This window comes from Phyllobates terribilis, unplaced genomic scaffold, assembly GCF_046119375.1.
Source record: "Phyllobates terribilis strain yellow unplaced genomic scaffold, ASM4611937v1 Scaffold_10__3_contigs__length_209671492, whole genome shotgun sequence".
In the NCBI taxonomy this organism is placed as follows: Eukaryota; Metazoa; Chordata; class Amphibia; order Anura; family Dendrobatidae; genus Phyllobates; species Phyllobates terribilis.
The window spans coordinates 107,875,990-107,899,745 of NW_027362770.1; the positions used below are offsets into that span (position 1 = coordinate 107,875,990).

General features: G+C 44.2%; 1 protein-coding gene across 6 annotated transcripts in view; it reads left to right on the forward strand.

The window, feature by feature from the left end:
• RELL2 (RELT like 2) overlaps positions 1-23,756 on the forward strand; it is a 161,967-nt gene that overhangs the window by 99,871 nt on the left and 38,340 nt on the right. For 2 of the 6 annotated variants that reach the window (XR_012250908.1, XM_073649728.1), the window contains exons 1-3: positions 7,089-7,167; positions 17,504-17,571; positions 20,950-21,157. Coding sequence is in view for 5 of the 6 variants with exons in the window: in XM_073649728.1 (XP_073505829.1) it covers positions 7,104-7,167; positions 17,504-17,571; positions 20,950-21,157 (340 nt within the window). In the remaining variant the exon portion in view is untranslated. Of the gene's footprint in view, positions 1-7,088; positions 7,168-17,503; positions 17,572-20,949; positions 21,158-23,756 lie in introns of those variants that run through there. The other 4 variants (XM_073649731.1, XM_073649732.1, XM_073649729.1 and 1 more) reach the window with 3 other exon arrangements.

Consider the following 23,756-nt stretch of genomic DNA (forward strand, 5'->3'; position numbering starts at 1 on the left):
AGCTCTGTAGGAGCTAGGAGCTAAAGACCAGGGGCTGGAAGCTGAGCAGAGCTCGCCCTGGCAGAAGACAATAGGAACCGGACACAGGAGTCCGAAGCTGTGAGGACTTATATATCCAGCAGCAGAAACTAGCCGGCAGGGGATTTCAGGTCCTCTGGCCATAGAAGCCCGGAGGCTCAGTCACAAGCAAGCGACCAGCACCGCCGTCGTGGAGCGGAGGCTAACAGAAGGCCCCAAGTCACCAGCCATACGTGTGAGCACTACACGGTACACTCAGGGACGTGGGCTACTTCTACCCGCTTACAGCAAAGTAGCCAGGAAGAGTGCAGACAGACGGGGAGGCCTACAACTCCACCTGGCCAGGGGAACTCCTGCTTGCTCACAGACTGACCAGGCCTCTTATGCTAGCCAGTACTCCCGGGAGGGTCTACCTTATAATCATCAGTAAAGACCCTGAACTGCACTGCAAAGACTCTGAGTCGTTCCTGCTGCGTTCGTGCACCATCACCCCCATCATCCACACTCACTGCCCTGAGGCTATACTCCTCCCGAGGGGAGTTATCCCATTCTATGCTGCGCACACAACACCAGCCTCAGCGGTCTGCCTCGCAGCGGTGGTACTCCCTGACCGCAATCCACGGGTGGCGCAGTCGGACAATTAACCTCAAAACCTAAGAAAGACTGCCACTGGTTTGACCAGCCTGAGCCACGGGACCGGGTCACCGACACGGAGACTACAGACCCTAGAGACCCGGCACCGGGTATCCCACACACGTGTACACACGGCCCAGGGGGCGCGTCACATGCAGTACAGCATATTACAAACATAAGTCCCATTATTGGGGAGTGGGTGTCCCATAGTATTTGCTTATGCCTTGCAAGCAAAAGCTGCCAAAATTTAGGACGGAGCAACTTGCAATGCCCCTTACAAGAGCCATGCAGTACAGCATATTACAAACATAAGTCCCATTATTGGGGAGTGGGTCTCCCATAGTATTTTCTTATGCTTTCCCAGCAAAAGCTGCCAAAAATTAGGACGGAGGAACTTGCAATGCTGGCACCCTGGTGGTATAGTGGTGGTGGAGGCTGATGATAAGGAGAAGAAGATTAAACAGCCGAAACGAGGAAGCGTATACCCATGTGTGGGTGTGAAGCGGTGCATGTGAATACACCTCCCGAAACAACACAGTGGATTTGACTTTATGTTACTCAGCTGTCATTTGGTGGTGATGAGAAGTTTGGCCCAATCCAGCCCTTGTTCATTTTGATAAGGGTCAGCTTGTCAGCATTGTCAGTTGACAGGCGAGTGCGCTTATCATAATTCCCCCAGTGGCACTAAAAACACGCTCCGATAACACGCTAGCGGCAGGGCAGGCCAGGACCTCCAAGGCTTACAGAGCGAGTTCATTCCAAGTGTCCAGCTTGGATACCCAATAATTAAAAGGCACAGAGGAATCACGGAAGACGCTGGTACGATTGGCAAGGTACTCCCTCACCATCTTTTGAAACTTTCCACTCCTTGTGAGAGTACCCCGCGCCTCAGGGCCTGTAAGCTGGGCGGGTGTCAGAAAACTGTCCCAGAACGTTGACAGTGTTCCCCTGCCTCTGCTGGATTGGAGTTGCATCTCTCTCGCCTGTACGCCTTGGTTGGGCAACGAACTGTGACCTCTGCCGCTAGCGTGTTCAGATGGGAATTCTTTTAAGAGTTCTGCAGCAAGGGCCTTCTGGTATTGCCCCATTTTTGTAGACCTCTCCACCTCAGGAATAAGAGAGTGAAAGTTCTCCTTGTAGCGGGGGTCTACAAGTGTCACCAACCTGTAATGACTGTCACCCAACATTTTGACCACACGAGGGTCACGGTTAAGGCAGCATAACATAAAGTCAGCCATGCGTGCCAGACTGGTAACGGGCAAGATTTCCGTGTCCTCACCAAGATGACGACTGACCATGCTCTCCTCCTCCTCCTCCTCTTCCTCCTCCCCCCTGTCCTCAGGCCACCCACGCTGAACCGACGGTATGACACTTGTACAGGTACTACCATCTACAACGCATGATAGCAGCTCCTGTTCTTCCTCCTCCTCTCCCTCATTGTCCCCCAATGCACGTTGGGATGAGATGAGGCTGGGCTGTGTGTAATCGCCCGCTACGGCTTCTTGATCCATCTCATCATACTCTGGCTGCAATGCCTCCTCTTTAATTCTCTGCAGAGAGCGTTGCAAAAGACAGACAAGTGGGATGTTGACACTAATGATGGCGTCATCGCCACTCACCATCTTGGTGGCCTCCTCAAAGTTTGTCAGGATGGTACATATGACATCCAGGTCCACTCCTGAGGTCTTATGTGTGGAGTCTGACCTGAATATCGACGGCCTTGTTGCAGCTGGTACTCCACAACTGCTCTCTTCTGCTCACAAATCCTTTGCAACATGTGGAGGGTAGATTTACAACGTGTGGGGACATCACACACCAGTCGGTGTGCCGGAAGCTGCAAACGCTGCTGCAACACAGCAAGGGCGGCGGAAGCTGTAGCCGACTTGCGAAAATGAGCTGACAGGCGGCGTACTTTCACGAGCAGATCTGGCAACTCGGGGTACGATTTAAGAAACCGCTGAACCACGAGGTTAAGCACATGAGCCAGGCATGGTACGTGTGTGATCTCACCTCGCCTCAGAGCCGCCACCAGGTTACGGCCATTGTCACACACGACCATGCCGGGATGTAGGTTCAGCGGTCTCAGCCACAGATCTGCCTGCTCTTTCACAGCTGTCCACAACTCACAAGCAGTGTGAGGTTTATCACCTAAGCTTATGAGTTTCAGCACAGCCTGTTGCCGCTTGGCGGAGGCAGTACTGCAATGCTTCCAGCTTGTAACTGATGTGGTGATATCTGAGATGGAGGCTGAACATGAGGAGGAGGAGGAGGAGGAGGATGCGCAGGAGCTGTACACTGTGGGGGCAACTCTGACTGACATAGGGCCCGCAATCCTCGGGGTGGGGAGGACGTGTTCCGTCCCAAGGTCCGACTTCCACTATGTTTACCCAGTGTGCCGTCAGAGAGATGTACCGTCCCTGGCCACAAGCACTTGTCCACGTGTCCGTTGTCAGGTGGACTCTCCCAGTAGCTGCGTTGTTGAGGGCACGGCAGATGCTTTGGGACACGTGCTTGTGTAGTGCGGGGATGGCACACCGGGCAAAATAGTGTCGGCTGGGGACCGAGTACCGAGGGACGGCCACCGCCATAAGATTGCGGAAGGATTCCGTCTCCACCAGCCTAAAAGGCAGCATTTCCAATGCAAGCAGTCGTGAAATGTGCGAATTTAGGACTGTGGCCTGTGGGGCGTTAGCTGCGAATTTCCGCTTTCGTTCAAAGGTCTGGGATATGGACAATTGAACGCTGCGGTGGGACGTGGACGTGGATGTTGATGCTGTTTCTTGAGAAACTGCCATAACAAGTGAAGACTGAGAGGAGGGGGCATCTTTACATGCAGTATGGACAGGGGATTGCCTTGCACACACAACAGGGGGTTCTATTGCACGCACAACAGTGGAAGAAGCAGTGGTGACACCCGCTGACACTGGTCGTGGACCCTGGGTTTCGCCCCACAAAGTCGGGTGCTTTGCTGCCATGTGCCTGATCATGCTGGTGGTGGTCAGGCTGGTAGTTTTGTCACCCCTGCTGATGCTGGCATGGCAGGTGGAACATATGGCCTTTTTGGGGTTATCAGCAGAGTCTTTAAAAAAATTCCAGACTCTGGAAGACCTACCGCTTGTACTGGCAACGTCCCTCGTGTTGGTGTTACGGGGAACGGTTGCCTGCCTTCTGTCTGCGGCCACCACACTGCTTCTTCCTGCCTGTTGGGGTACTCTGCCTCCCTCCCCCTGTGTGCTGCTGGCCTCACTCTGCATGTCCTCCTTCCATGTTGGGTCAGTTACTAGACCATCCACCACCTCCTCCTCTTCCACTTGCGCACCACGATCCTCCTCCTCTCTTCCTGGCAATTGTGTCTCGTCATCATCCACCTCTTGTGACAGATTGCCAACGTCAACTTCCTGTGGCCGTGGCTGTTCAAATATTTGGGCATCGCAACATGGGATCTCCTCTTCCACCACTTCAAGCGTATCAGGCGAGGGGCCCAAATATGGAAATGGACCAGTGAACAGCTCTTCAGAGTGTCCAAGTGTGGGATCACTTGCTGTCTGACGACACTCGGCATGGTGGGAGGAAGGAGCATCAGGGTGAGGAGGAGTATGCTGTCGAGACTCACGGCTACTAAGAGTTGACCGTGTGGAAGACAGACCGGAGGTGGTGGTGCCCAGGTAACTGGAAGTATTGTCTGCTATCCAATTAATAACCTGTTCACACTGATCAGTTCTCAATACTGGTGTGGTTCTGTGCTTCCCTAGTAATTCGGTCAAGAAGTGGGAGCGAGAAGATGTGGCTGTTGGTTGTGGCACATTTTCACCTTGGCCACGGCCCCGTCCTCTGCACGAACCATCACCAGAACGTCCACTTCCACGTCCTTTGCCACGCGCCTTGCCCATTGTAAATGAAGTAAAATAGCTTACACTTGCACTATCAATGGAAAAAGGGTAATAAAGAGTAGATTAGAACCGTGGAAGAGGAAAACCACAGCTATTGTTTACTGGGGTATACCACACTTTTTTAAATAGAGATATTTGCGGCTGAACAGTGAGCGACACACTCAAACTGCTTTTTTTTTAGATACCAAAGGCCCAAAACTGGATAGTACAGCGATTTGACCCGTGGAACTGCGAAACCACACTGGGATGTCGGGCCTACACAAGACTATTTTCAACAGATATATTTTTGTGTCACAACAGTCAGGAGACACTACTGTTTTTCTTTATGGAAAAAACTACCAAAACCTGAATAATAGAGATTTTTTACCGTGGAACAGCAAAACCACAGTTATAATTTACTGGTGTATACCAGGCTTTTTAAAAAATATATATATTTGCGGCTGAACAGTGAGCGACACACTCAAACTGTTTTTTTTAGATACAAATGGCCCAAAAGTGGATAATACAGAGGTTTGTACCGTGGATCTGCAAAACCACACTTGTATTTCTTGGGCCTACACCAGACTATTTTCAACAGATATATTTGTGTCTGAAAAATCAGGGAGACACTATATATTTTTTTTTTACAGCAAAAAATGCAAAAAGCAGGATAATAGAGATTTTTTACCGCGGAACAGCAAAAGCACACTTCTGTCTCTCTGGCCTACACCAGACTATTTTCAACAGATATATTTGTGTCTGAAAAATCAGGGAGACACTATTTTTTTTTTTTTTACAGCAAAAAACGCAAAAAGCAGGATAATAGAGATTTTTTACCGTGGAACAGCAAAAGCACACTTCTGTCTCTCTGGCCTACACCAGACTATTTTCAACAGATATATTTGTGTCTGAAAAATCAGGGAGACACTTATTATTTTTATACAGCAAAAAATGCCAAAAACAGGATAATAGAGATGTTTTACCGTGGAACATCAAAACCACAGTAATAATTTACTGGTGTATACCAGGCTTTTTAAAATATATATATATTTGCGGCTGAACAGTGAGCGACACACTCAAACTGTTTTTTTTTTAGATACAAATGGCCCAAAAGTGGATAATACAGAGGTTTGTACCGTGGAACTGCAAAACCACACTTGTATTTCTCGGGCCTACACCAGACTATTTTCAACAGATATATTTGTGTCTGAAAAATCAGGGAGACACTATTTTTTTTTTTTTACAGCAAAAAATGCAAAAAGCAGGATAATAGAGATTTTTTACCGTGGAACAGCAAAAGCACACTTCTGTCTCTCTGGCCTACACCAGACTATTTTCAACAGATATATTTGTGTCTGAAAAATCAGGGAGACACTTATTATTTTTATACAGCAAAAAATGCCAAAAACAGGATAATAGAGATGTTTTACCGTGGAACATCAAAACCACAGTAATAATTTACTGGTGTATACCATGCTTTTTAAAATATATATATATGCGGCTGAACAGTGAGCTACACACTCAAACTGTTTTTTTAGATACAAATGGCCCATAGAACTGCAAAGCCACACTTCTATTTCTCTGGCCTACACCAGACTATTTTCAACAGATATATTTGTGTCTGAAAAATCAGAGGCACACTATTTTTTTTAGGAGGGGGGCACCAAAAGGTTAATAAGATGGGTATTTGTACATTGTGAAGGAGGAAAAAAAAAAGAGGATTTAGATAAAAAAAAAAGGATTTTTCATGTCCCCCGGGACCTGGAGCTAAGTCCAGCAATTTCAGCAACAGGAGCAGCACACAGGACTGTAATGCAGCGTTTGCTGGTATAACCACTGCGTCTCCTATACAGCCTGCCTGCCTGATATACCTGGGATGGATATTAGTCCTGAGAAGGACTGTTTGTTTGATCTGGCAGCCTTTACAGACCCTACACTAATTATTTTGCAGGATATATCTCTCCCTAAATCAGCAGCGCTGTCCCTACACTGTCTGATCCGGAGCGACTGTGTCCAAGATGGCGGCGCCCGGTTTTAAATACTCGAGGTGACGCTGTGCGGCCAGCCAATCACTGTAATGCCCACAAACAACATGGCTGCGGCATTACAGTGACTGGCTGGCAATCCCTACATCTTCATTGGCTCTGTAAAGAGCGCCAAACATGCAGGGCGGAGACCCGAGCTCCCGCCCGAGTAACCCGGAAATGCTCGGTGCTCGCCGAACATCCCGAGTAGCGTGATGCTCAGGCGAGTACCGAGCAGTGTCGAGCATGTTCGCTCAACACTAGTCACCATACATAGAGAGATATGATACATTAGACAGAATAAACCATTTCCCAAAATGATATAGTAATATGGAGTTTCATAGCTTACCTATATCCCTGTATAGGACAACGTGCCTGCAACCCCAACGCACATTTCCTCGGGGGCTTTGAGAGACTGAATGTTGGATAACCGTGACCGTATAACTTCCTACCATCTGTGAAGTGCTGCAGGTCAGAGTGAAATCCCCTGTGATGTCAAAGGCATGTGTGTCCCCCAATGATGTCATCAGCAATGAGCAGACAGTGGACCTCAGTAGGCATGGAGAGGGCAGAAGGCTCAAATGGGATGGGAAAACAAGGATACGCAAAGACCTCAGAAAACAGTGAGTAAAGGTGAAAAAAGAAAGCAAGCAAATAATAAAAAATAAAGTGATGCACAGTGTCCATACCAGAGTAGATCTGTAACGCCAGCGCGTTCTGTCTCTCTCCCCCCGACAGAGGCGCTGACTCACTCACCACTGTGGCCCCTGGCCGGAGTGTCCCGCTTCTCCGTCTTTCTTGCACGCTGGCGCTGCCTGGGGTACGTGCACAGATCCCTAGGCACTGTGCTTAGGGCGTGCGCACTCCCCGCCTCCTAAAGGGGCTGCACGCGCCTTCCTAAAGTGTACCCGGCATATAGCCGGAGGCCACTGACTTTTTAAAGCACCTCCTCCAACATAGAGGTGCCTGTGCAACGTTGTAAGTTTGTTTTGTAACTCTTGTTCTCAGGGCCCAGTGCATGTATCTCCATTTACCTGCCTATCTATCAACCTTGCCCGCCTACCTATCAGCCATACTCGCCTGCCTATCAACCATGCCAGCCTGCCTGTCCATGAGCTGTGCCAGCCTGCCTGTCCATGAGCCTTGCCAGTGTGCCTGCCCATCAGCCCTGCCAGCCTGATGATGGCATTGTATGAATTGTGAATGGCCTCCTATGCAGCAGGCACAGTGCTGACCTGGCTGATGGTCCAGAATCCTGTGATTTAGTTCTCCCATCTCTACTGAAAATATAATTGATTGAAGTGGTTGAATTTGTAGAATGTCAAAATGTTAATATTATATACTTTTCCCTGATACCTGAAATACTGTTGGAAAAAAAAAATAAGTTCACAGTGTCATGTCTAGATTAGGACCATGCTTCTCTTCCTCTTTGCATTTCTGAGTCATGCACTGCCCTCTCTAGCCGCTCACTTTGCATAACTCTGTATTTGGTCACGGCCCCACTATCAGTATTTGGTCAGTATCCGGTCAGTATTTTTCTCAGGAGTGGGAGCCAAAACCAGGAGTAGGTGATAAATGCAGAATTGGTGACTTGTTTCTATTATACCTTTTCTCTGATTGTTCCTCACCTGGTTTTGTCTCCCACTCCTGAGAAAAAATACTGATCGAATACTGACCAAATACTGATAGTGTGGCCTTGGCCTTTTAGTTATTTCTGGAGTGCTCCTTTATTACTGAGCTATAATGTCCATTATTGTAATCACTTTTTAACATCTTCTGGTGTTTATTCTTGCTACTCTATGGGTTTTTTTGGCCCTTTTTGAACATTCCTTTATCATCTTTCCATATTCAGCAGTATATATAACAATAAATTGATTTGGGTCATGTGCTTTGTTTCCTCTAAGCATTTGCAGCTGGTTTAAGGGCAAATATGGAAGATGGTACAGTCAATGGCATTAAAGGGGTTAATTCCAGTATCTCAGGTGCTCTATGACAGTAAAGAGGATAATGTGAAGATTCCTGGTAGTCAAAGAAATGTTTTATTTTAAGAACTCGGGTAGAGGGCAGCAGAGTGGTGTCCATTGTGATATTCGGAACCCCAGGCTCCAGAGTTGTCTTGGCTGCAACAGATGCCTGAACACTGACGGATAAGTAGGGCCCCTACTGTGACCCAAGGGGCTAAAAATGAGGGCTGCATGACTAGGATAGATGGTGGGGCATATTAATTAGGTTTAGGAGTATTGGGGGTCAGGTCACAGCCTCCTAAGATGGCGCCTGAGTAGCAGAACAGCAAGGAATCAGAAAGGGGAGATAAAGGGAAGTGCAAGGTGACAGGGGGGTACCTGATTGATGGTGTTTGCAGAGTGTTGGACAGTGCAGAGTCAAAACGTTAGTGAAGCGGCAGTGGTGTACCCCCAGTGGCGGCAGACACACGTCAGCTGTGGGGCCCGTGAGTCAGGGGTGTTCAGCCCCCATCATTATATGGAACGCTATGTGGGGCCATTATGTTATATGGAAGGATATGTGGGGCCCATTACATTATATGGAGGGCTATGTGGGGCCATTACATTATATTATATTAAATGCTATGTGGGGCCATTACATTATATGGAGGGCTATGTGGGGCCATTATAGTATATGGAAGACAATGTGGGGCCCATTACATTATATGGAAGGCTATGTGGGGCCATTATATTATATTAAAGGCTATGTGGGGCCCATTACATTATATGGATGGCTATGTGGGGCCATTATAGTATATGGAAGACAATGTGGGGCCCATTACATTATATGGAAGGCTATGTGGGGCCATTATATTATATTAAAGGCTATGTGGGGCCCATTACATTATATGGAAGGCTATGTGGGGCCATTATAGTATATGGAAGACAATGTGGGGCCCATTACATTATATGGAAGGCTATGTGGGGCCATTATATTATATTAAAGGCTATGTGCGGCCATTACATTATATGGAAGAATATGTGGGGCCCATTACATTATATGGAAGGCTATGTGGGGCCATTATATTATATTAAAGGCTATGTGGGGCCATTACATTATATGGAAGAATATGTGGGGCCCATTACATTATATTGAAGGCTATGTGGGGCCATTATATTATATTAAAGGCTATGTGGGGCCATTACATTATATGGAAGAATATGTGGGGCCCATTACATTATATGGAAGGCTATGTGGGGCCATTAAATTATATTAAAGGCTATGTGGGGCCATTATATTATATGGAAGAATATGTGGGGCCCATTACATTATATGGAAGGCAATGTGGGGCCAATTACATTATATAGAAGGCTATGTGGGGCCATTATATTATATGGAAGAATATGTGGGGCCCATTACATTATATGGAAGGCTATGTGGGGCCATTATATTATATGGAAGGATATGTGGGGCCCATTACATTATATGGAAGGCTATGTGGGGCCATTATATTATATTAAAGGCTATGTGGGGCCTTTACATTATATGGAAGGCTATGTGGGGCCATTATATTATATGGACGAATATGTGGGGCCCATTACATTATATGGAAGGCTATGTGGGGCCATTATATTATATTAAAGGCTATGTGGGGCAATTATATTATATTAAAGGCAATGTGGGGCCATTACATTATATGGAAGGCTATGTGGGGCCATTACATTATATGGAAGACAATGTGGGGGCCCATTACATTATATGGAAGGCTATATGGGGCCATAACATTATATGGAGGGCTATGTGGGGCCATTACATTATATGGAAGACAATGTGGGGCCGATTACATTATATGGAAGGCTATGTGGGGCCATCACATTATATGGAGGGCTATGTGGGGCCATTACATTATATGGAAGACAATGTGGGGCCATTACATTATATGGAAGGCTATGTGGGGCCATTACATTATATGGAAGGCTATGTGGGGCCATTATATTATATTAAAGGCTATGTGGGGCAATTATATTATATTAAAGGCAATGTGGGGCCATTACATTATATGGAAGGCTATGTGGGGCCATTACATTATATGGAAGACAATGTGGGGCCGATTACATTGTATGGAAGGCTATGTGGGGCCATCACATTATATGGAGGGCTATGTGGGGCCATTACATTATATGGAAGACAATGTGGGGCCATTACATTATATGGAAGGCTATGTGGGGCCATTACATTATATGAAAGGCTATGTGGAGCACATTATATTACATGAAAGGCTATGTGGGGCCATTACATTATATGGAATGCTATGTTGAGCCATTACATTATATTGAAGGTAATGAGGGGCCATTATATTATATGGAAGGCTATGTGGGGCCCATTACATTATATGGAAGGCTATGTGGGGCCATTATATTATATTAAATGCTATGTGGGGCCATTACATTATATGGAAGGCTATGTGGGGCCATTATATTATATGGAATAATATGTGGGGCCCATTACATTATATGGAAGGCAATGTGGGGCCGATTACATTATTTAGAAGGCTATGTGGGGCCATTATATTATATGGAAGCATATGTGGAGCCATTATATTATATGGAAGGATATGTGGGGCCCATTACATTATATGGAAGGCTATGTGGGGCCATTATATTATATTAAAGGCTATGTGGGGCCATTATATTATATGGAAGAATATGTGGGGCCCATTACATTATATGGAAGGCTATGTGGGGCCATTATATTATATGGAAGAATATGTGGGGCCCATTACATTATATGGAAGGCTATGTTGGGCCATTATATTATATTAAAGGCAATGTGGGGCCATTATATTATATTAAAGGCTATGTGGGGCCATTACATTATATGGAAGGCTATGTGGGGCCATTACATTATATGGAAGACAATGTGGGGGCCCATTACATTATATGGAAGGCTATATGGGGCCATAACATTATATGGATGGCTATGTGGGGCTATTACATTATATGGAAGACAATGCGGGGCCATTACATTATATGGAAGGCTATGTGGGGCCCATTACATTATATGAAAGGCTATGTGGAGCACATTATATTACATGAAAGGCTATGTGGGGCCATTACATTATATGGAAGGCTATGTGGAGCCCATTACATTATATGGAAGGCTATGTTGGGCCATTATATTATATTAAAGGCAATGTGGGGCCATTATATTATATTAAAGGCTATGTGGGGCCATTACATTATATGGAAGGCTATGTGGGGCCATTACATTATATGGAAGACAATGTGGGGGCCCATTACATTATATGGAAGGCTATATGGGGCCATAACATTATATGGATGGCTATGTGGGGCTATTACATTATATGGAAGACAATGCGGGGCCATTACATTATATGGAAGGCTATGTGGGGCCCATTACATTATATGAAAGGCTATGTGGAGCACATTATATTACATGAAAGGCTATGTGGGGCCATTACATTATATGGAAGGCTATGTGGAGCCCATTACATTTATATGGAATGCTATGTTGAGCCATTACATTATATTGAAGGCAATGAGGGCCATTATATTATATGGAAGGCTATGTGGGGCCCATTACATTATATGGAAGGCTATGTGGGGCCATTATATTATATGGAAGAATATGTGGGGCCCATTACATTATATGGAAGGCAATGTGGGGCCGATTACATTATATAGAAGGCTATGTGGGGCCATTATATTATATGGAAGGATATGTGGAGCCATTATATTATATGGAAGGATATGTGGGGCCCATTACATTTTATGGAAGGCTATGTGGGGCCATTATATTATATTAAAGGCTATGTGGGGCCATTATATTATATGGAAGAATATGTGGGGCCCATTACATTATATGGAAGGCTATGTGGGGCCATTATATTATATTAAAGGCTATGTGGGGCCATTATATTATATTAAAGGCTATGTGGGGCCATTACATTATATGGAAGGCTATGTGGGGCCATTATATTATATGGAAGAATATGTGGGGCCCATTACATTATATGGAAGGCTATGTGGGGCCATTATATTATATTAAAGGCAATGTGGGGCCATTATATTATATTAAAGGCTATGTGGGGCCATTACATTATATGGAAGGCTATGTGGGGCCATTACATTATAAGGAAGACAATGTGGGGGCCCATTACATTATATGGAAGGCTATATGGGGCCATAACATTATATGGAGGGCTATGTGGGGCCATTACATTATATGGAAGACAATGCGGGGCCATTACATTATATGGAAGGCTATGTGGGGCCCATTACATTATATGAAGGGCTATGTGGAGCACATTATATTACATGAAAGGCTATGTGGGGCCATTACATTATATGGAAGGCTATGTGGAGCCCATTACATTTAGATGGAATGCTATGTTGGGCCATTACATTATATTGAAGGCAATGAGGGGCCATTATATTATATGGAAGGCTATGTGGGGTAATTAAATGATATGGAAGGCAATGTGGGTTCCATTATATTATATGAAATGTTATGTGGGGACCCATTTACATTAAATAGAAGGCTATGTAGGGCAACTATATTATATGGAAGGCTATGTGGTGCCCATTACATTATATGGAAGTCTATGTGGGGCTCATTATACTATATAGAAGGCTATGTGAAAGCCATTATATTATTTGGAGGGCTATGTGTGGGGCCATTTTACTGTATGGAGGGCCACGTGGGGAGGGAACATTAAACTGTTTGGAGGTCTATTTGGGGGGGCATTATACTGTTTGGAGAGCTATGTGGGTCCCATTATACTGTTTGGAGGGCATTATGGTGGGGCATTAAACTGTTTGGGGGGCTATGTATGGGGCCATTATACTGTTTCGAGGGCTACATAGGGCGGGGGGATTATACTGTTTGGAGGGCTCTAGGGGGCATTATACTGTTTGGAGGGCTATATGGGGGGCATTATACCGTTTGGAGGGCTACGTGGGGAGGGAGTATAATACTGTTTGGAGGGCTATATGGGGACATAATACAGTTTTTAGAGTGGTATATGGGAGGGCATTATACTGTTTGGAAGGCTATGTGGGGGGATTATACTGTTTGGAGGGCTATGTGTGGAGCCATTATACTCTTGGCAGGAACATGCCTTGTCTTTGTTGATGGTCACTCCTCTGTTTGTGGTAGAGAAAATAAAACACTTGGGGTCCCTAAAGCGCTAAGATCTCAGAGAGAGAATATCTGGGGCACCACTCAGTGGGAATTCTCTTGAATTGGAGAAAGAGGAGTAGCTGATAGAATGGGTCTTTGGAGGTCTACCAAATAAAACCAGACTGAGCCTTCAAGATAGTTCTTAATACATTACAGTGTTATTGTTATAATGTTGTTTAATAAAGGTTGCTGTGGCCATTTCATTCAACTCACTCTGTGCCAGTGTCATTATTGAAGGACGGGGTAAGTAAGCCCAAGGGTCAGATATTCCTTAGTCAAGTTTCCCATCTTGAGTTCACGAAGTCTGTGGAGGAGAGTACAATCTCTTAGCAAGGATGGCTTCAGAACGACACATGTAGTCATGTGACATTTGAATAAACAATCTAAGATATCATGGACTTGCCTCATTGTTAGGGGGCATTAATTAGTAGCAGTACTTACCATTTTAGCTTTGATAGGGCACTGTACACACATACGGTCTAAACAATGCCTGTCTCTCTTTAAGATATCCTGCCATGTCACCGACCACAGCAATGCTTGTATTTTAGTCTTTCTCAGCCAGAATATTTCATATTCATTTCAAACCATTTTGCTTTAGTTTTTCTTCAGTCATGCAGCCGTTAAATACAGCAACAGTGACATTTTTGGCATCATTTAGAGCCAAATGTAAAAATCTATAATATGACCGGAGATGCGTGTCTCTGTCTGAAGCCTTTATAGACTGCGCAAGCGCGACACGCCTGTGCAGTCTGGCTCCAGACAGAAGCACGCATGCAGCCGTTACAGGTAAGAGGAGTGTATGGCGCCGGAGATCACGGTATGCATAGACACTGAACGCATGAGGGGTGCTATACATACCAGAATAGAGATGAGGGATTGGGTGCCATGCATACCAGGATTGGGGATGAGGGGTGCCATGCATACCAGGATTGGGGGTGAGGGGTGCCATGCATACCAGGATGGGGGGTGAGGGGTGTCATGCATTCCAGGATTGGGGGTGAGGGGTGCTAATCATTTCAGGATTGGGGGTGAAGGGTGCCATGCATACCAGGATAGGAATGAGGGGTGCCATGCATACCAGGATGGGGATGAGGGGTGCCATGCATCCCAGGATAGGTATGAGGGGTGCCATGCATACCAAAATAGGGATGAGGGGTGCCATGCATACCAGCATAGAATGATGGGGACAGGATGGGGGCAGCACAAATACCAGGAGGGAGGCAGCACAAATACCAGAAGGGGGGCAGCACATACCAGCATGGGAGACCATATAGCAATAAAAATGCTCACCACCCAGGTGTAGAACGGGTTCAATAGCAAGTAACTATATAAAATTGTAACTAAATACTTATATGGACATTTTTGGATGCCTCATTAAAGCCTACAAAACTTTCTGAAAACTTAAACACTGCAGGATAATCATTTTACTTGAAGCCGTATAATATATAAAACCTGCTTGTCTATCTTATTTTCAGGGGAACTTTGTAGGTGGCATGCTTTGCCTAAAAGTACTGGGCATTCTCCCATAACCACAGCCAAAGTGCCTCTATTGATGTGAATGGAAGCTTATATGCAGTACCGTAGAATGGCCACTATATATTGTGTGGTGCTGTTGTGTTCCAGCTTTGTATACTGCACTTCTTGCTGCCGAGAAACCTGCCAACAGCTGATCGGAGGGGTCTCCATGTACTGAAGTCCAACCAATCTGTTATTGATTACCTTTACTATGAGTAGCTCATCAATATCGTAGTCCTGGACAGCTGCTTTAATATACAGTGCTTTATCGTTATATGTGTGCAGCATTTTATCTAACAGGACAAGATTAAGCCAAAAAGTTCCAGAAATCATGTAAATCAGCAAAAAAGATGTACCGCTCTCCAGAACCTGAATGATTGCAAATAGTATGTGATAAAGATATAGCTCTAGTATGGTGGAACTTGTGGGAAGACTGGAATAAAAGCCTAATATTTGCATTCATTTAAAGTCAGAAATGTAGTTCCATTACTTTGATGGTACTGGATGGTTTTAGGCTGAGTATACTATAAGGGAATGTTCACACGATGTGTTTGCAGCAAAAAAGAAATAAATAATGGAACACGAGCGCTCTTGCATGCACATTGGACCTAGCCTGCTTCGGTAGTTCTCCAGCATTTTGTGACCTGCCGGATCACTCCAGTGTTTGCTGGGCGGCCCGGAAGTAACAACCAATGTAAGTCTATGAGGTCAAGAACGAGGCACTCAAAGACTTAGGGCTCATGCAGATGACCACGTAACTCGGGTGACTGATCCTTGATTTTGATGGAAAGCTTGCTTTCCCATGTTATTCTATGGCGCATGTTTTCTATGTCCAATTATTTCCAAGGACCGAGTCAGTCCAAGGAAAAAATAGCACCATGCACAATTTGCTTCCAAGAATAGGAAGGCACTTTCCCTTTAAACTATGGGTCCGTGGAAATAAATTGGACCATCCTGGGATGATATCTGAGTGTCCGATTTTCACAGACTGATTTCCTAGAGGAGGTGAAGAAACTTTGTTTTTTATTTCTCTCCACATCCGTGACGATCGGCTCACACTCTGATCAAAATCTAATCAGAGTGTGATTAGCATAATCGTACCGATTTTCTCGGTTGCGGAGAAAACAGTCATCTGCACATGCCCTTATATTTAATGCTTGTGACCATTACCACTGACTTCCGGTCAGTCAGAAGTTGTGGTCACAAGATGGTGGCGCGGGACCAGAGAGCGACGCCGTGAAGTTCTGAAGACCGCGGCTGGTAAGTGTCAAAAAACCCCGATGGAGTTATGCTTTAAATAATTGTTTTTTTGGATCAGGCAAAATGTTCGCAATGAATGGAGGATAGGATGAAAATATAATAAATCAGTGCTTACCTGCTATATCCTCCTCCGATCCCAGCGGTGCCGCTCTGGTTCTCCTCACCGGCCACTGTCTACTTGGCTGCATCGATGTCATCGCTAGTTCTACCACATGTCACTGTTGCAGCAAATTACTGGCCTAATTGGTACTTTTTTCATTTTATCTCATCAAGACGAATTTCACCCAATCAAGAGAAAATACTTTACTCCCACGTGTTAACATAACGCCTCGTACACACAGCTTACTACTCCTTAAAAGTTCCGAGCCCTAACCCGTAAATGACCACCTTCTGTCTTTTAATAGAAGTTCACATTGATGTCTTTTTAGTTGCTGCAGTAGCAGGTGAAATGGTTCCCAGTTTTCCCCCCACAGTCATCACTGGAAAAATAAAAAAGACCACAAGGCTGTGTATTCGGTAAGCCTGATGTTGAGATAGCTGCAGGTCTCCCCTCTGAGGTGCTCACTTTACAAGACCTAGCTCAATTCCTGAAATAGATGAAGTCGTACCTCTGTGACCTACACCTAGTACACATTCATGGGATTATTCCAAAATGTCTGAGATGGGACTATTCCTTTAAGACCCAAATAAGCCTGGCCATTGAAGGGTTGATATGTCATCCTTAGAAGTTTATGGGTCCATCAGATGTTGTATCATGAAGATCATCCATATAGCGGCACACTTAGTCCTTTAATCCTTTTAAGTACTTTATTATCTGATGGTTTACATTTACATAAAAGTAGATAAACCCTAATTCAAGTATAGAAAAAACGAATTTTAAACACAGAATTTGCACAAATAAAAAATAAAACCTTAAGAGAAACTAAAGTACCTTCAGCTTCCAGATTATTTTGCAGCTCTGTTCCTTCAGTGACAGAATATCTCTGCATCCCTCCAGATAATTCTACCTTATATCTGTTTCCATGGTTTTTATTGTAGATGAAAACCTCTCAACAAATTCCTATATGGTCTCCAAATATTGTGCAGGTCGGAAGATATTAATACTGGTGAGCCAGAGGCTAAAATTATGCATGCGGACACATTAGCCTTTGTAATAATTAAGTAATAATTAACATTCTGTATTGTCTTTGTACCAAAGTTTGCTGGTTATAGGCTATTGGGAACTCTACCTAGATCATTTTAATGTTTTTGCACATACACTGGATATAAAAAGTCTACACACCCCTGTTAAAATGCCATTTTTTTACCATGTAAAAAATATCACACCTAGAAGAATAATTTCAAAACTATTTCCACCTTTAATGTTACCAATCTGTACAATTCAATTAAAAATTAACTGCAATCTTTTCGGATGGAAAAAGAAAAATAAGGAACTAAAATAATATGATTGTATAAATATGCACGCCAAAAAAACTAATATTTTGTTGAAGTACAGTTATATGAAAAAGTTTGGGCACCCCTATTAATCTTAAGCTTAATGTTTTATAAAAATTGGTGTTTTTGCAACAGCTATTTCAGTTTGATATATGTAATAACTGTTGGACACAGTAATGTTTCTGCCTTGAAATGAGGTTTATTGTACTAACAGAAAATGTGCAATCTGCATTCAAACAAAATTTGACAGGTGCATAAGTATGGGCACCCTTATCATTTTCTTGTTTTAAATACTCCTACCTACTTTTTACTGACTTACTAAAGCACTTTTTTGGTTTTGTAACCTCATTGAGCTTTGAACTTCATAGCCAGGTGTATGCAATCATGAGAAAAGCTACTTAAAGTGGCCACTTGCAAGTTGTTCTCGTGTTTGAATCTCCTCTGAAGAGTGGCATCATGGGCTCCTCAAACCAACTGTCAAATGATCTGAAAACAAAGATTATTCAACATAGTTGTTCAGGGGAAGGATACAAAAAGCTGTCTCAGAGATTTAACCAGTCAGTTTCCACTGTGAGGAACATAGTAAGGAAATGGAAGAACACAGGGACAGTTCTTGTTAATGCCAGAAGTGGCAGGCCAAGAAAAACATCAGAAAAGGCAGAGAAGAAGAATGGTGAGATCAGTCAAGGACAATCCTCAGACCACCTCCAGAGAGCTGCAGCATCAACTTGCTGCAGATGGTGTCACTGTGCATCGGTCAACTATACAATGCACTTTGCACAAGGAGAAGCTGTATGGGAGAGTGATGCGAAAGAAGCCGTTTCTGCAAGAACGCCACAAACAGAGTCGGCTGAGGTATGCAAAAGGACATTTGGAGAAGCCAATTTCTTTTTGGAAGAAGGTCCTGTGGACTGATGAAACCAAGATTGAGTTGTTTGGTCATACAAAAAGGCCATACATGGCGGCAAAAAAACAGCATTCCAAGAAAAACACTTGCTACCCACAGTAAAATTTGGTTGAGGTTCCATCATGCTTTGGGGCTGTGTGGCCAATGCCGGCACCGGGAATCTTGTTAAAGTTGAGGGACGCATGGATTCCACTCAGTATCAGCAGATTCTTGACAATAATGTTCAAGAATCAGTGACAAAGTTGAAGTTACGCAGGGGATGGATCTTTCAGCAAGACAATGATCCAAAACACCGCTCCAAATCTACTCAGGCATTCATGCAGAGGAACAATTACAATGTTCTGGAATGGCCATCCCAGTCCCCAGACCTGAATATCATTGAACATCTGTGGGATCATTTGAAGAGGGCTGTCCATGCTCGGCGACCATCAAACTTAACTGAACTGGAATTGTTTTGTAAAGAGGAATGGTCAAAAATACCTTCATCCAGGATCCAGGAACTCATTAAAAGCTACAGGAAGCGACTAGAGGCTGTTATTTTTGCAAAAGGAGGATCTACTAAATATTAATGTCACTTTTCTGGTGAGGTGCCCATACTTATGCACCTGTCAAATTTTGTTTGAATGCAGATTGCACATTTTCTGTTAGTACAATAAACCTCATTTCAAGGCAGAAACATTGCTTCCTGTCTTCATTAATGCACACGGTACTGTCTCCCGGTGGCGCGTTCCCCTGCTCTTAAAGGGGCAGCGCACATGTGGTAAATGCCCCCAGCCGACAGCTGGGAGTCATTTACTTAATGTGGACACATGACAGATGTCTCGCAGCCAATAGCTGGGAGGCATCTTGTATAAAAGGCACGCTCCCCAATTGGGAGGTGCCTAAGCAACCCCTATAGTTACTGTTAGGTCGTTTGGTGTGTGCACCTATATATTGCTAGCTCCCTGTCCCTAGTTTGTCAAAGCTGTTCCCGTATCATGTGCTCCCATAGTCTATTATAGAGATTCCCTATCCTGTACTGTCCCTGTAGTCATATGTAGGTTACCCTGAAATTGCGACTGCGGTATCAGTACCCCGTGGCCGCATCGGTGGTACCAAAACTGTTTCCCAAGTTGCCATCTTGTCCCAGTGGCTGTCTTGTCTGCACTGTCTGAACCTGTCCCAGTGGCGTCCTGTCTGCACAGTCTGAACCAGTATCAGTGGCCGTCCTGTTTGTACAGTCTGAACCTGTCCCAAGTGGCCAGTCCTGCCCTGTCTAGGAATCTGAATTAACATCATTGACCCTTGGGGACAGCTGCTACTGCCAGACGCTGCCCTGGAGTGGTACATGGCAGCTACCTGTTGCACAAGCCTGACCTTACCACAAGAGGCTCCAGCGAACACCAAGGTAGCTGCTTAGTTATGCCCCTCCAGGGTAAGTCTGGTCCATGGCATAGTGGGTCCACGAACTACGTGTGCCACCTTCGAACGTAACAGTTGTAATCTGTTTACGGACCATGGTTTTTACTGTAAAATTCAAATAAGAAAATGTCAGTAAAATCCTACTAGAACAGCTAAACTTTATATATGGTTAATCAGAATCACTGTAATTGATGGCAGCTGTGTACTGACTACTAGTTACCTTGAGTTTAAGTGTGTTTGGGTAATTCTGAGCACAACCACATCCCCAATTACAAGACGGTGTTCACACATATGCAAAAACTTTATTTTATTTCTGTTATTTTTATCTTCCTCCTCAAAATTATTTCAATTTGTTTCTCAATGAATTTGTACAGATTATGGCTGACATTCAGGAGAAAATTTCTGAAATAATTCACCTTGGTATAATCTTTTTACATGACAAAAATCTTTTTAACAGGGCTGTGTAGACTTTTTATATAAACTGTATACATGTGTAGTTACAGTATTGAACAATCATAAAAGCAATATGTATTTTATAGGGTTGTCACAATTGTTTGCTTGGGGCATGGCATGACAGCCTACAAACAGAATGTCTGTTGTGTAACTTTTTTTTGAGTTTCATAGTGTACAGGGACTGATTTGAGGTCTGGCAAGTCTCTGTACAGTGGTGTGGAATATGTATATAGTCAATGGAAATGAATAACAAATCAGTACTTCATTAACAACTTTCTCTTTGTAACAGATCAAAATGCAGGAAAACAGTACAGAAGATGGGGAAGCACCTCCGCAGCAGAGCCCTTATATGCTCTTCCTACTGGTTCTGGTCTTCTTCATCACAGGACTTTTAGGTTTTCTGATCTGTCATATCCTTAAGAAGAAAGGCTACAGGTGTCGGACATCCCCTGAGGAAGACTATGATATAAAGGATGTTGCAAATAGTGAACAAGACAGTAAGCTTAACTTCTTGATGGTAACATTGCTGAAGATTGTTTTCTAGATAATTTGGTCTTTGAATGTCTCTTCATTCCAATCAATGTTTTCTAAGATATTTTACCAAAAGAGAGGATCCATAGTGTAGATAGTTGGCTATACAAATGCAAAGTGAGGAGCAAATTGGGAAGAATTCTTTCTTTATAACTACTAGAGATGAGCGTTGTTCTACTCGAACTGTTCGCCAATCTCAAATTCGAGCTGTTTTGGGCGGTGTTCGAGCCGTTCGGCGAACACGAACAATTTGAGAAAAATTCGGCTGTTCGAGGTTATGTTCGATAACTGTTCGTGCACCAAAATCATAACTGGATTTTTTCTCAGTAATGATGAAAATTAATGTTAATACGCAGTTTGAGTGTACAGCGGGGTGGGGGGAGGGGCAGGGGACGGATCTCTGCAGGAACAATGAAGATCTCCATTTTTTTTTCTCTTTCCCGCATTTACAGTGGGGAGGTGCAATCTGTCAGCCTATCAGCAGCGCACACACGGAGCGAAGTGCTTTTTTTCACACAAGCAAGGGCATGTGTGATTGGCAGTGTATGTCACATGTCCTTGCCCTATAAGACCAAGCCATTTTCCCAGTCGCCACCATTTTCTCACTGCTGCAGCTGCGTGTTAGACGGCACCGCTGTTGCTGTGTGCGCTATACCTTGTTAATTTCAAGCCAATTTTCGCACAAATATACAGATAGCTTGGGAGTAGGGAATAGTTGTGATTGCAGTCCTTTTAAGGACTAGGTTACAGCATTTCCTACGACTTTTATCAGGGAGGTCTGTGCTCTTAAATAGATAGGTTGTGGGAGTAAAGACTAATTGTAATTGGAGTCCTTTTCAGGACTAGGTTACATGAGTTCCTATCAGTTTTTGCCAGGCAGGTCTGTGCCAGTGCTGTGCAAGTTTTTTTCACAGCATTTGGCTGAATCTAGCAAAGCTAATCCTTTTTGGCCTATTGCAGAGTGTGTTAGTCAGTGGAGTAGCCTATCTGTGTTGCAAGATATACCACCTGTGTATAGAATACCAATTTTTTTACTGCACCTAGTGAAGTAAAATCTTTTGGGCATAGCATCATTCTATTAGTCCATCTATACTGACCTCCATCAGGTTGCAAATTAAAACTAATTTTTATCTGCATCTACAGTACCTCTGAAAAAATATTTGGGATTCTAGCAGTGTGTGGGACTTTTTCTATAAGTCCATCTATACTGACCTCCATCAGGTTGCAAACTGAATATATTTTTTTCTGCATCTACCTCTGAAAAAATATTGGGCTTCTAGCTGTGTGTGGGTCTTGTTCTATTAATCCATCTATACTGACCTCCATCAGGTTGCAAACTGAATATAATTTTTTTCTGCATCTAGCTCTGAAAAAATATTTGGCCTTCTAGTAGTGTGTCGGACTTTCTCTATTAGTCCATCTATACTGACCTCCATCAGGTTGCAAATTAAAACTAATTTTTATCTGCATCTACAGTACCTCTGAAAAAATATTTGGGCTTCTAGCTGTGTGTGGGACTTGTTCTATTAGTCCATCTATACTGACCTCCATCAGGTTGCAAATTCAAAATAATTTTTTTCTGCATCTAACCCAGCCAATAGTTTTGGCCTAATACCACAGTTTGGCCACTCAGCTCTGCTCGGTTACCATCCATTGTTTTATTGTGCAAACAACTCCAGAGTTGTAAATTAGTTAACCACCAAAATGAGTGGAAAAAGGCCTGCTGCTGGTGGAAAGGGGAATAGGCGTGTTGGGAAGGGGAAAAAAGGTTGTGTCCGTGGGGTAGGTGTTAAAGCAACAGTAACATCTGCAGAAGAAAGACCATCTTCCAGCCAAACTAAAATGTCTACTTCTTTTAGCGGACAATGTGATAAGATCCCTTTCTTACGGCCACGCCAATCGCTACAAATTCCAGATGAGGCACAAAAACAGCAGGTGCTTCAACAGATATCAAGTGCTCCTTTAAGTGGGCTCTCCTCCACATCAACTTCAACATCACAAATACTCCAGTCCTCAAAGGTGTCACCCAAATCGCACTTGCTTCCTCACAGCTCCCAAATCTCCAGCTGCCCGTCTGAGTATGAGGTAGAACAGATGGTTGAGTCTGCAGAGCTGTTTACTCATACTATAGCCTGGGAATCAGAGGTCGACTCCAGCGCTTCTGTGAATCCAGACGAGGAAATGATCTGCACTGATGCCCAGAATCTTTATGAGTCGGATCCAGGACCAGACGCAGAAGGTTCTGACCATAATGTAGACCCTCATTCCCAAACTGTAACTCCTGTTGGTGGAGACAATGAGGAAGACGATGATAAGACTCAAATACCTGATTGGAGCGACAACTTTAGTTTTTTGTCAGGGCAGGAACAGGTTGGCTCTGAGGACGACGGGTGTGATAACGCACAGGGTGATGATGATGAGGTCGGAGATCCCACTTACTGTCAACCCACAGTCAGCCAAGAGATGAGGTCAGCAGAGGAGGTGGAGGAAGATGCTAGTGACGACGAGGTCAGGTTGCGCCTTCCTGGACAGAGACGTAGTACTGGAAGCACGTCAACAACTGCA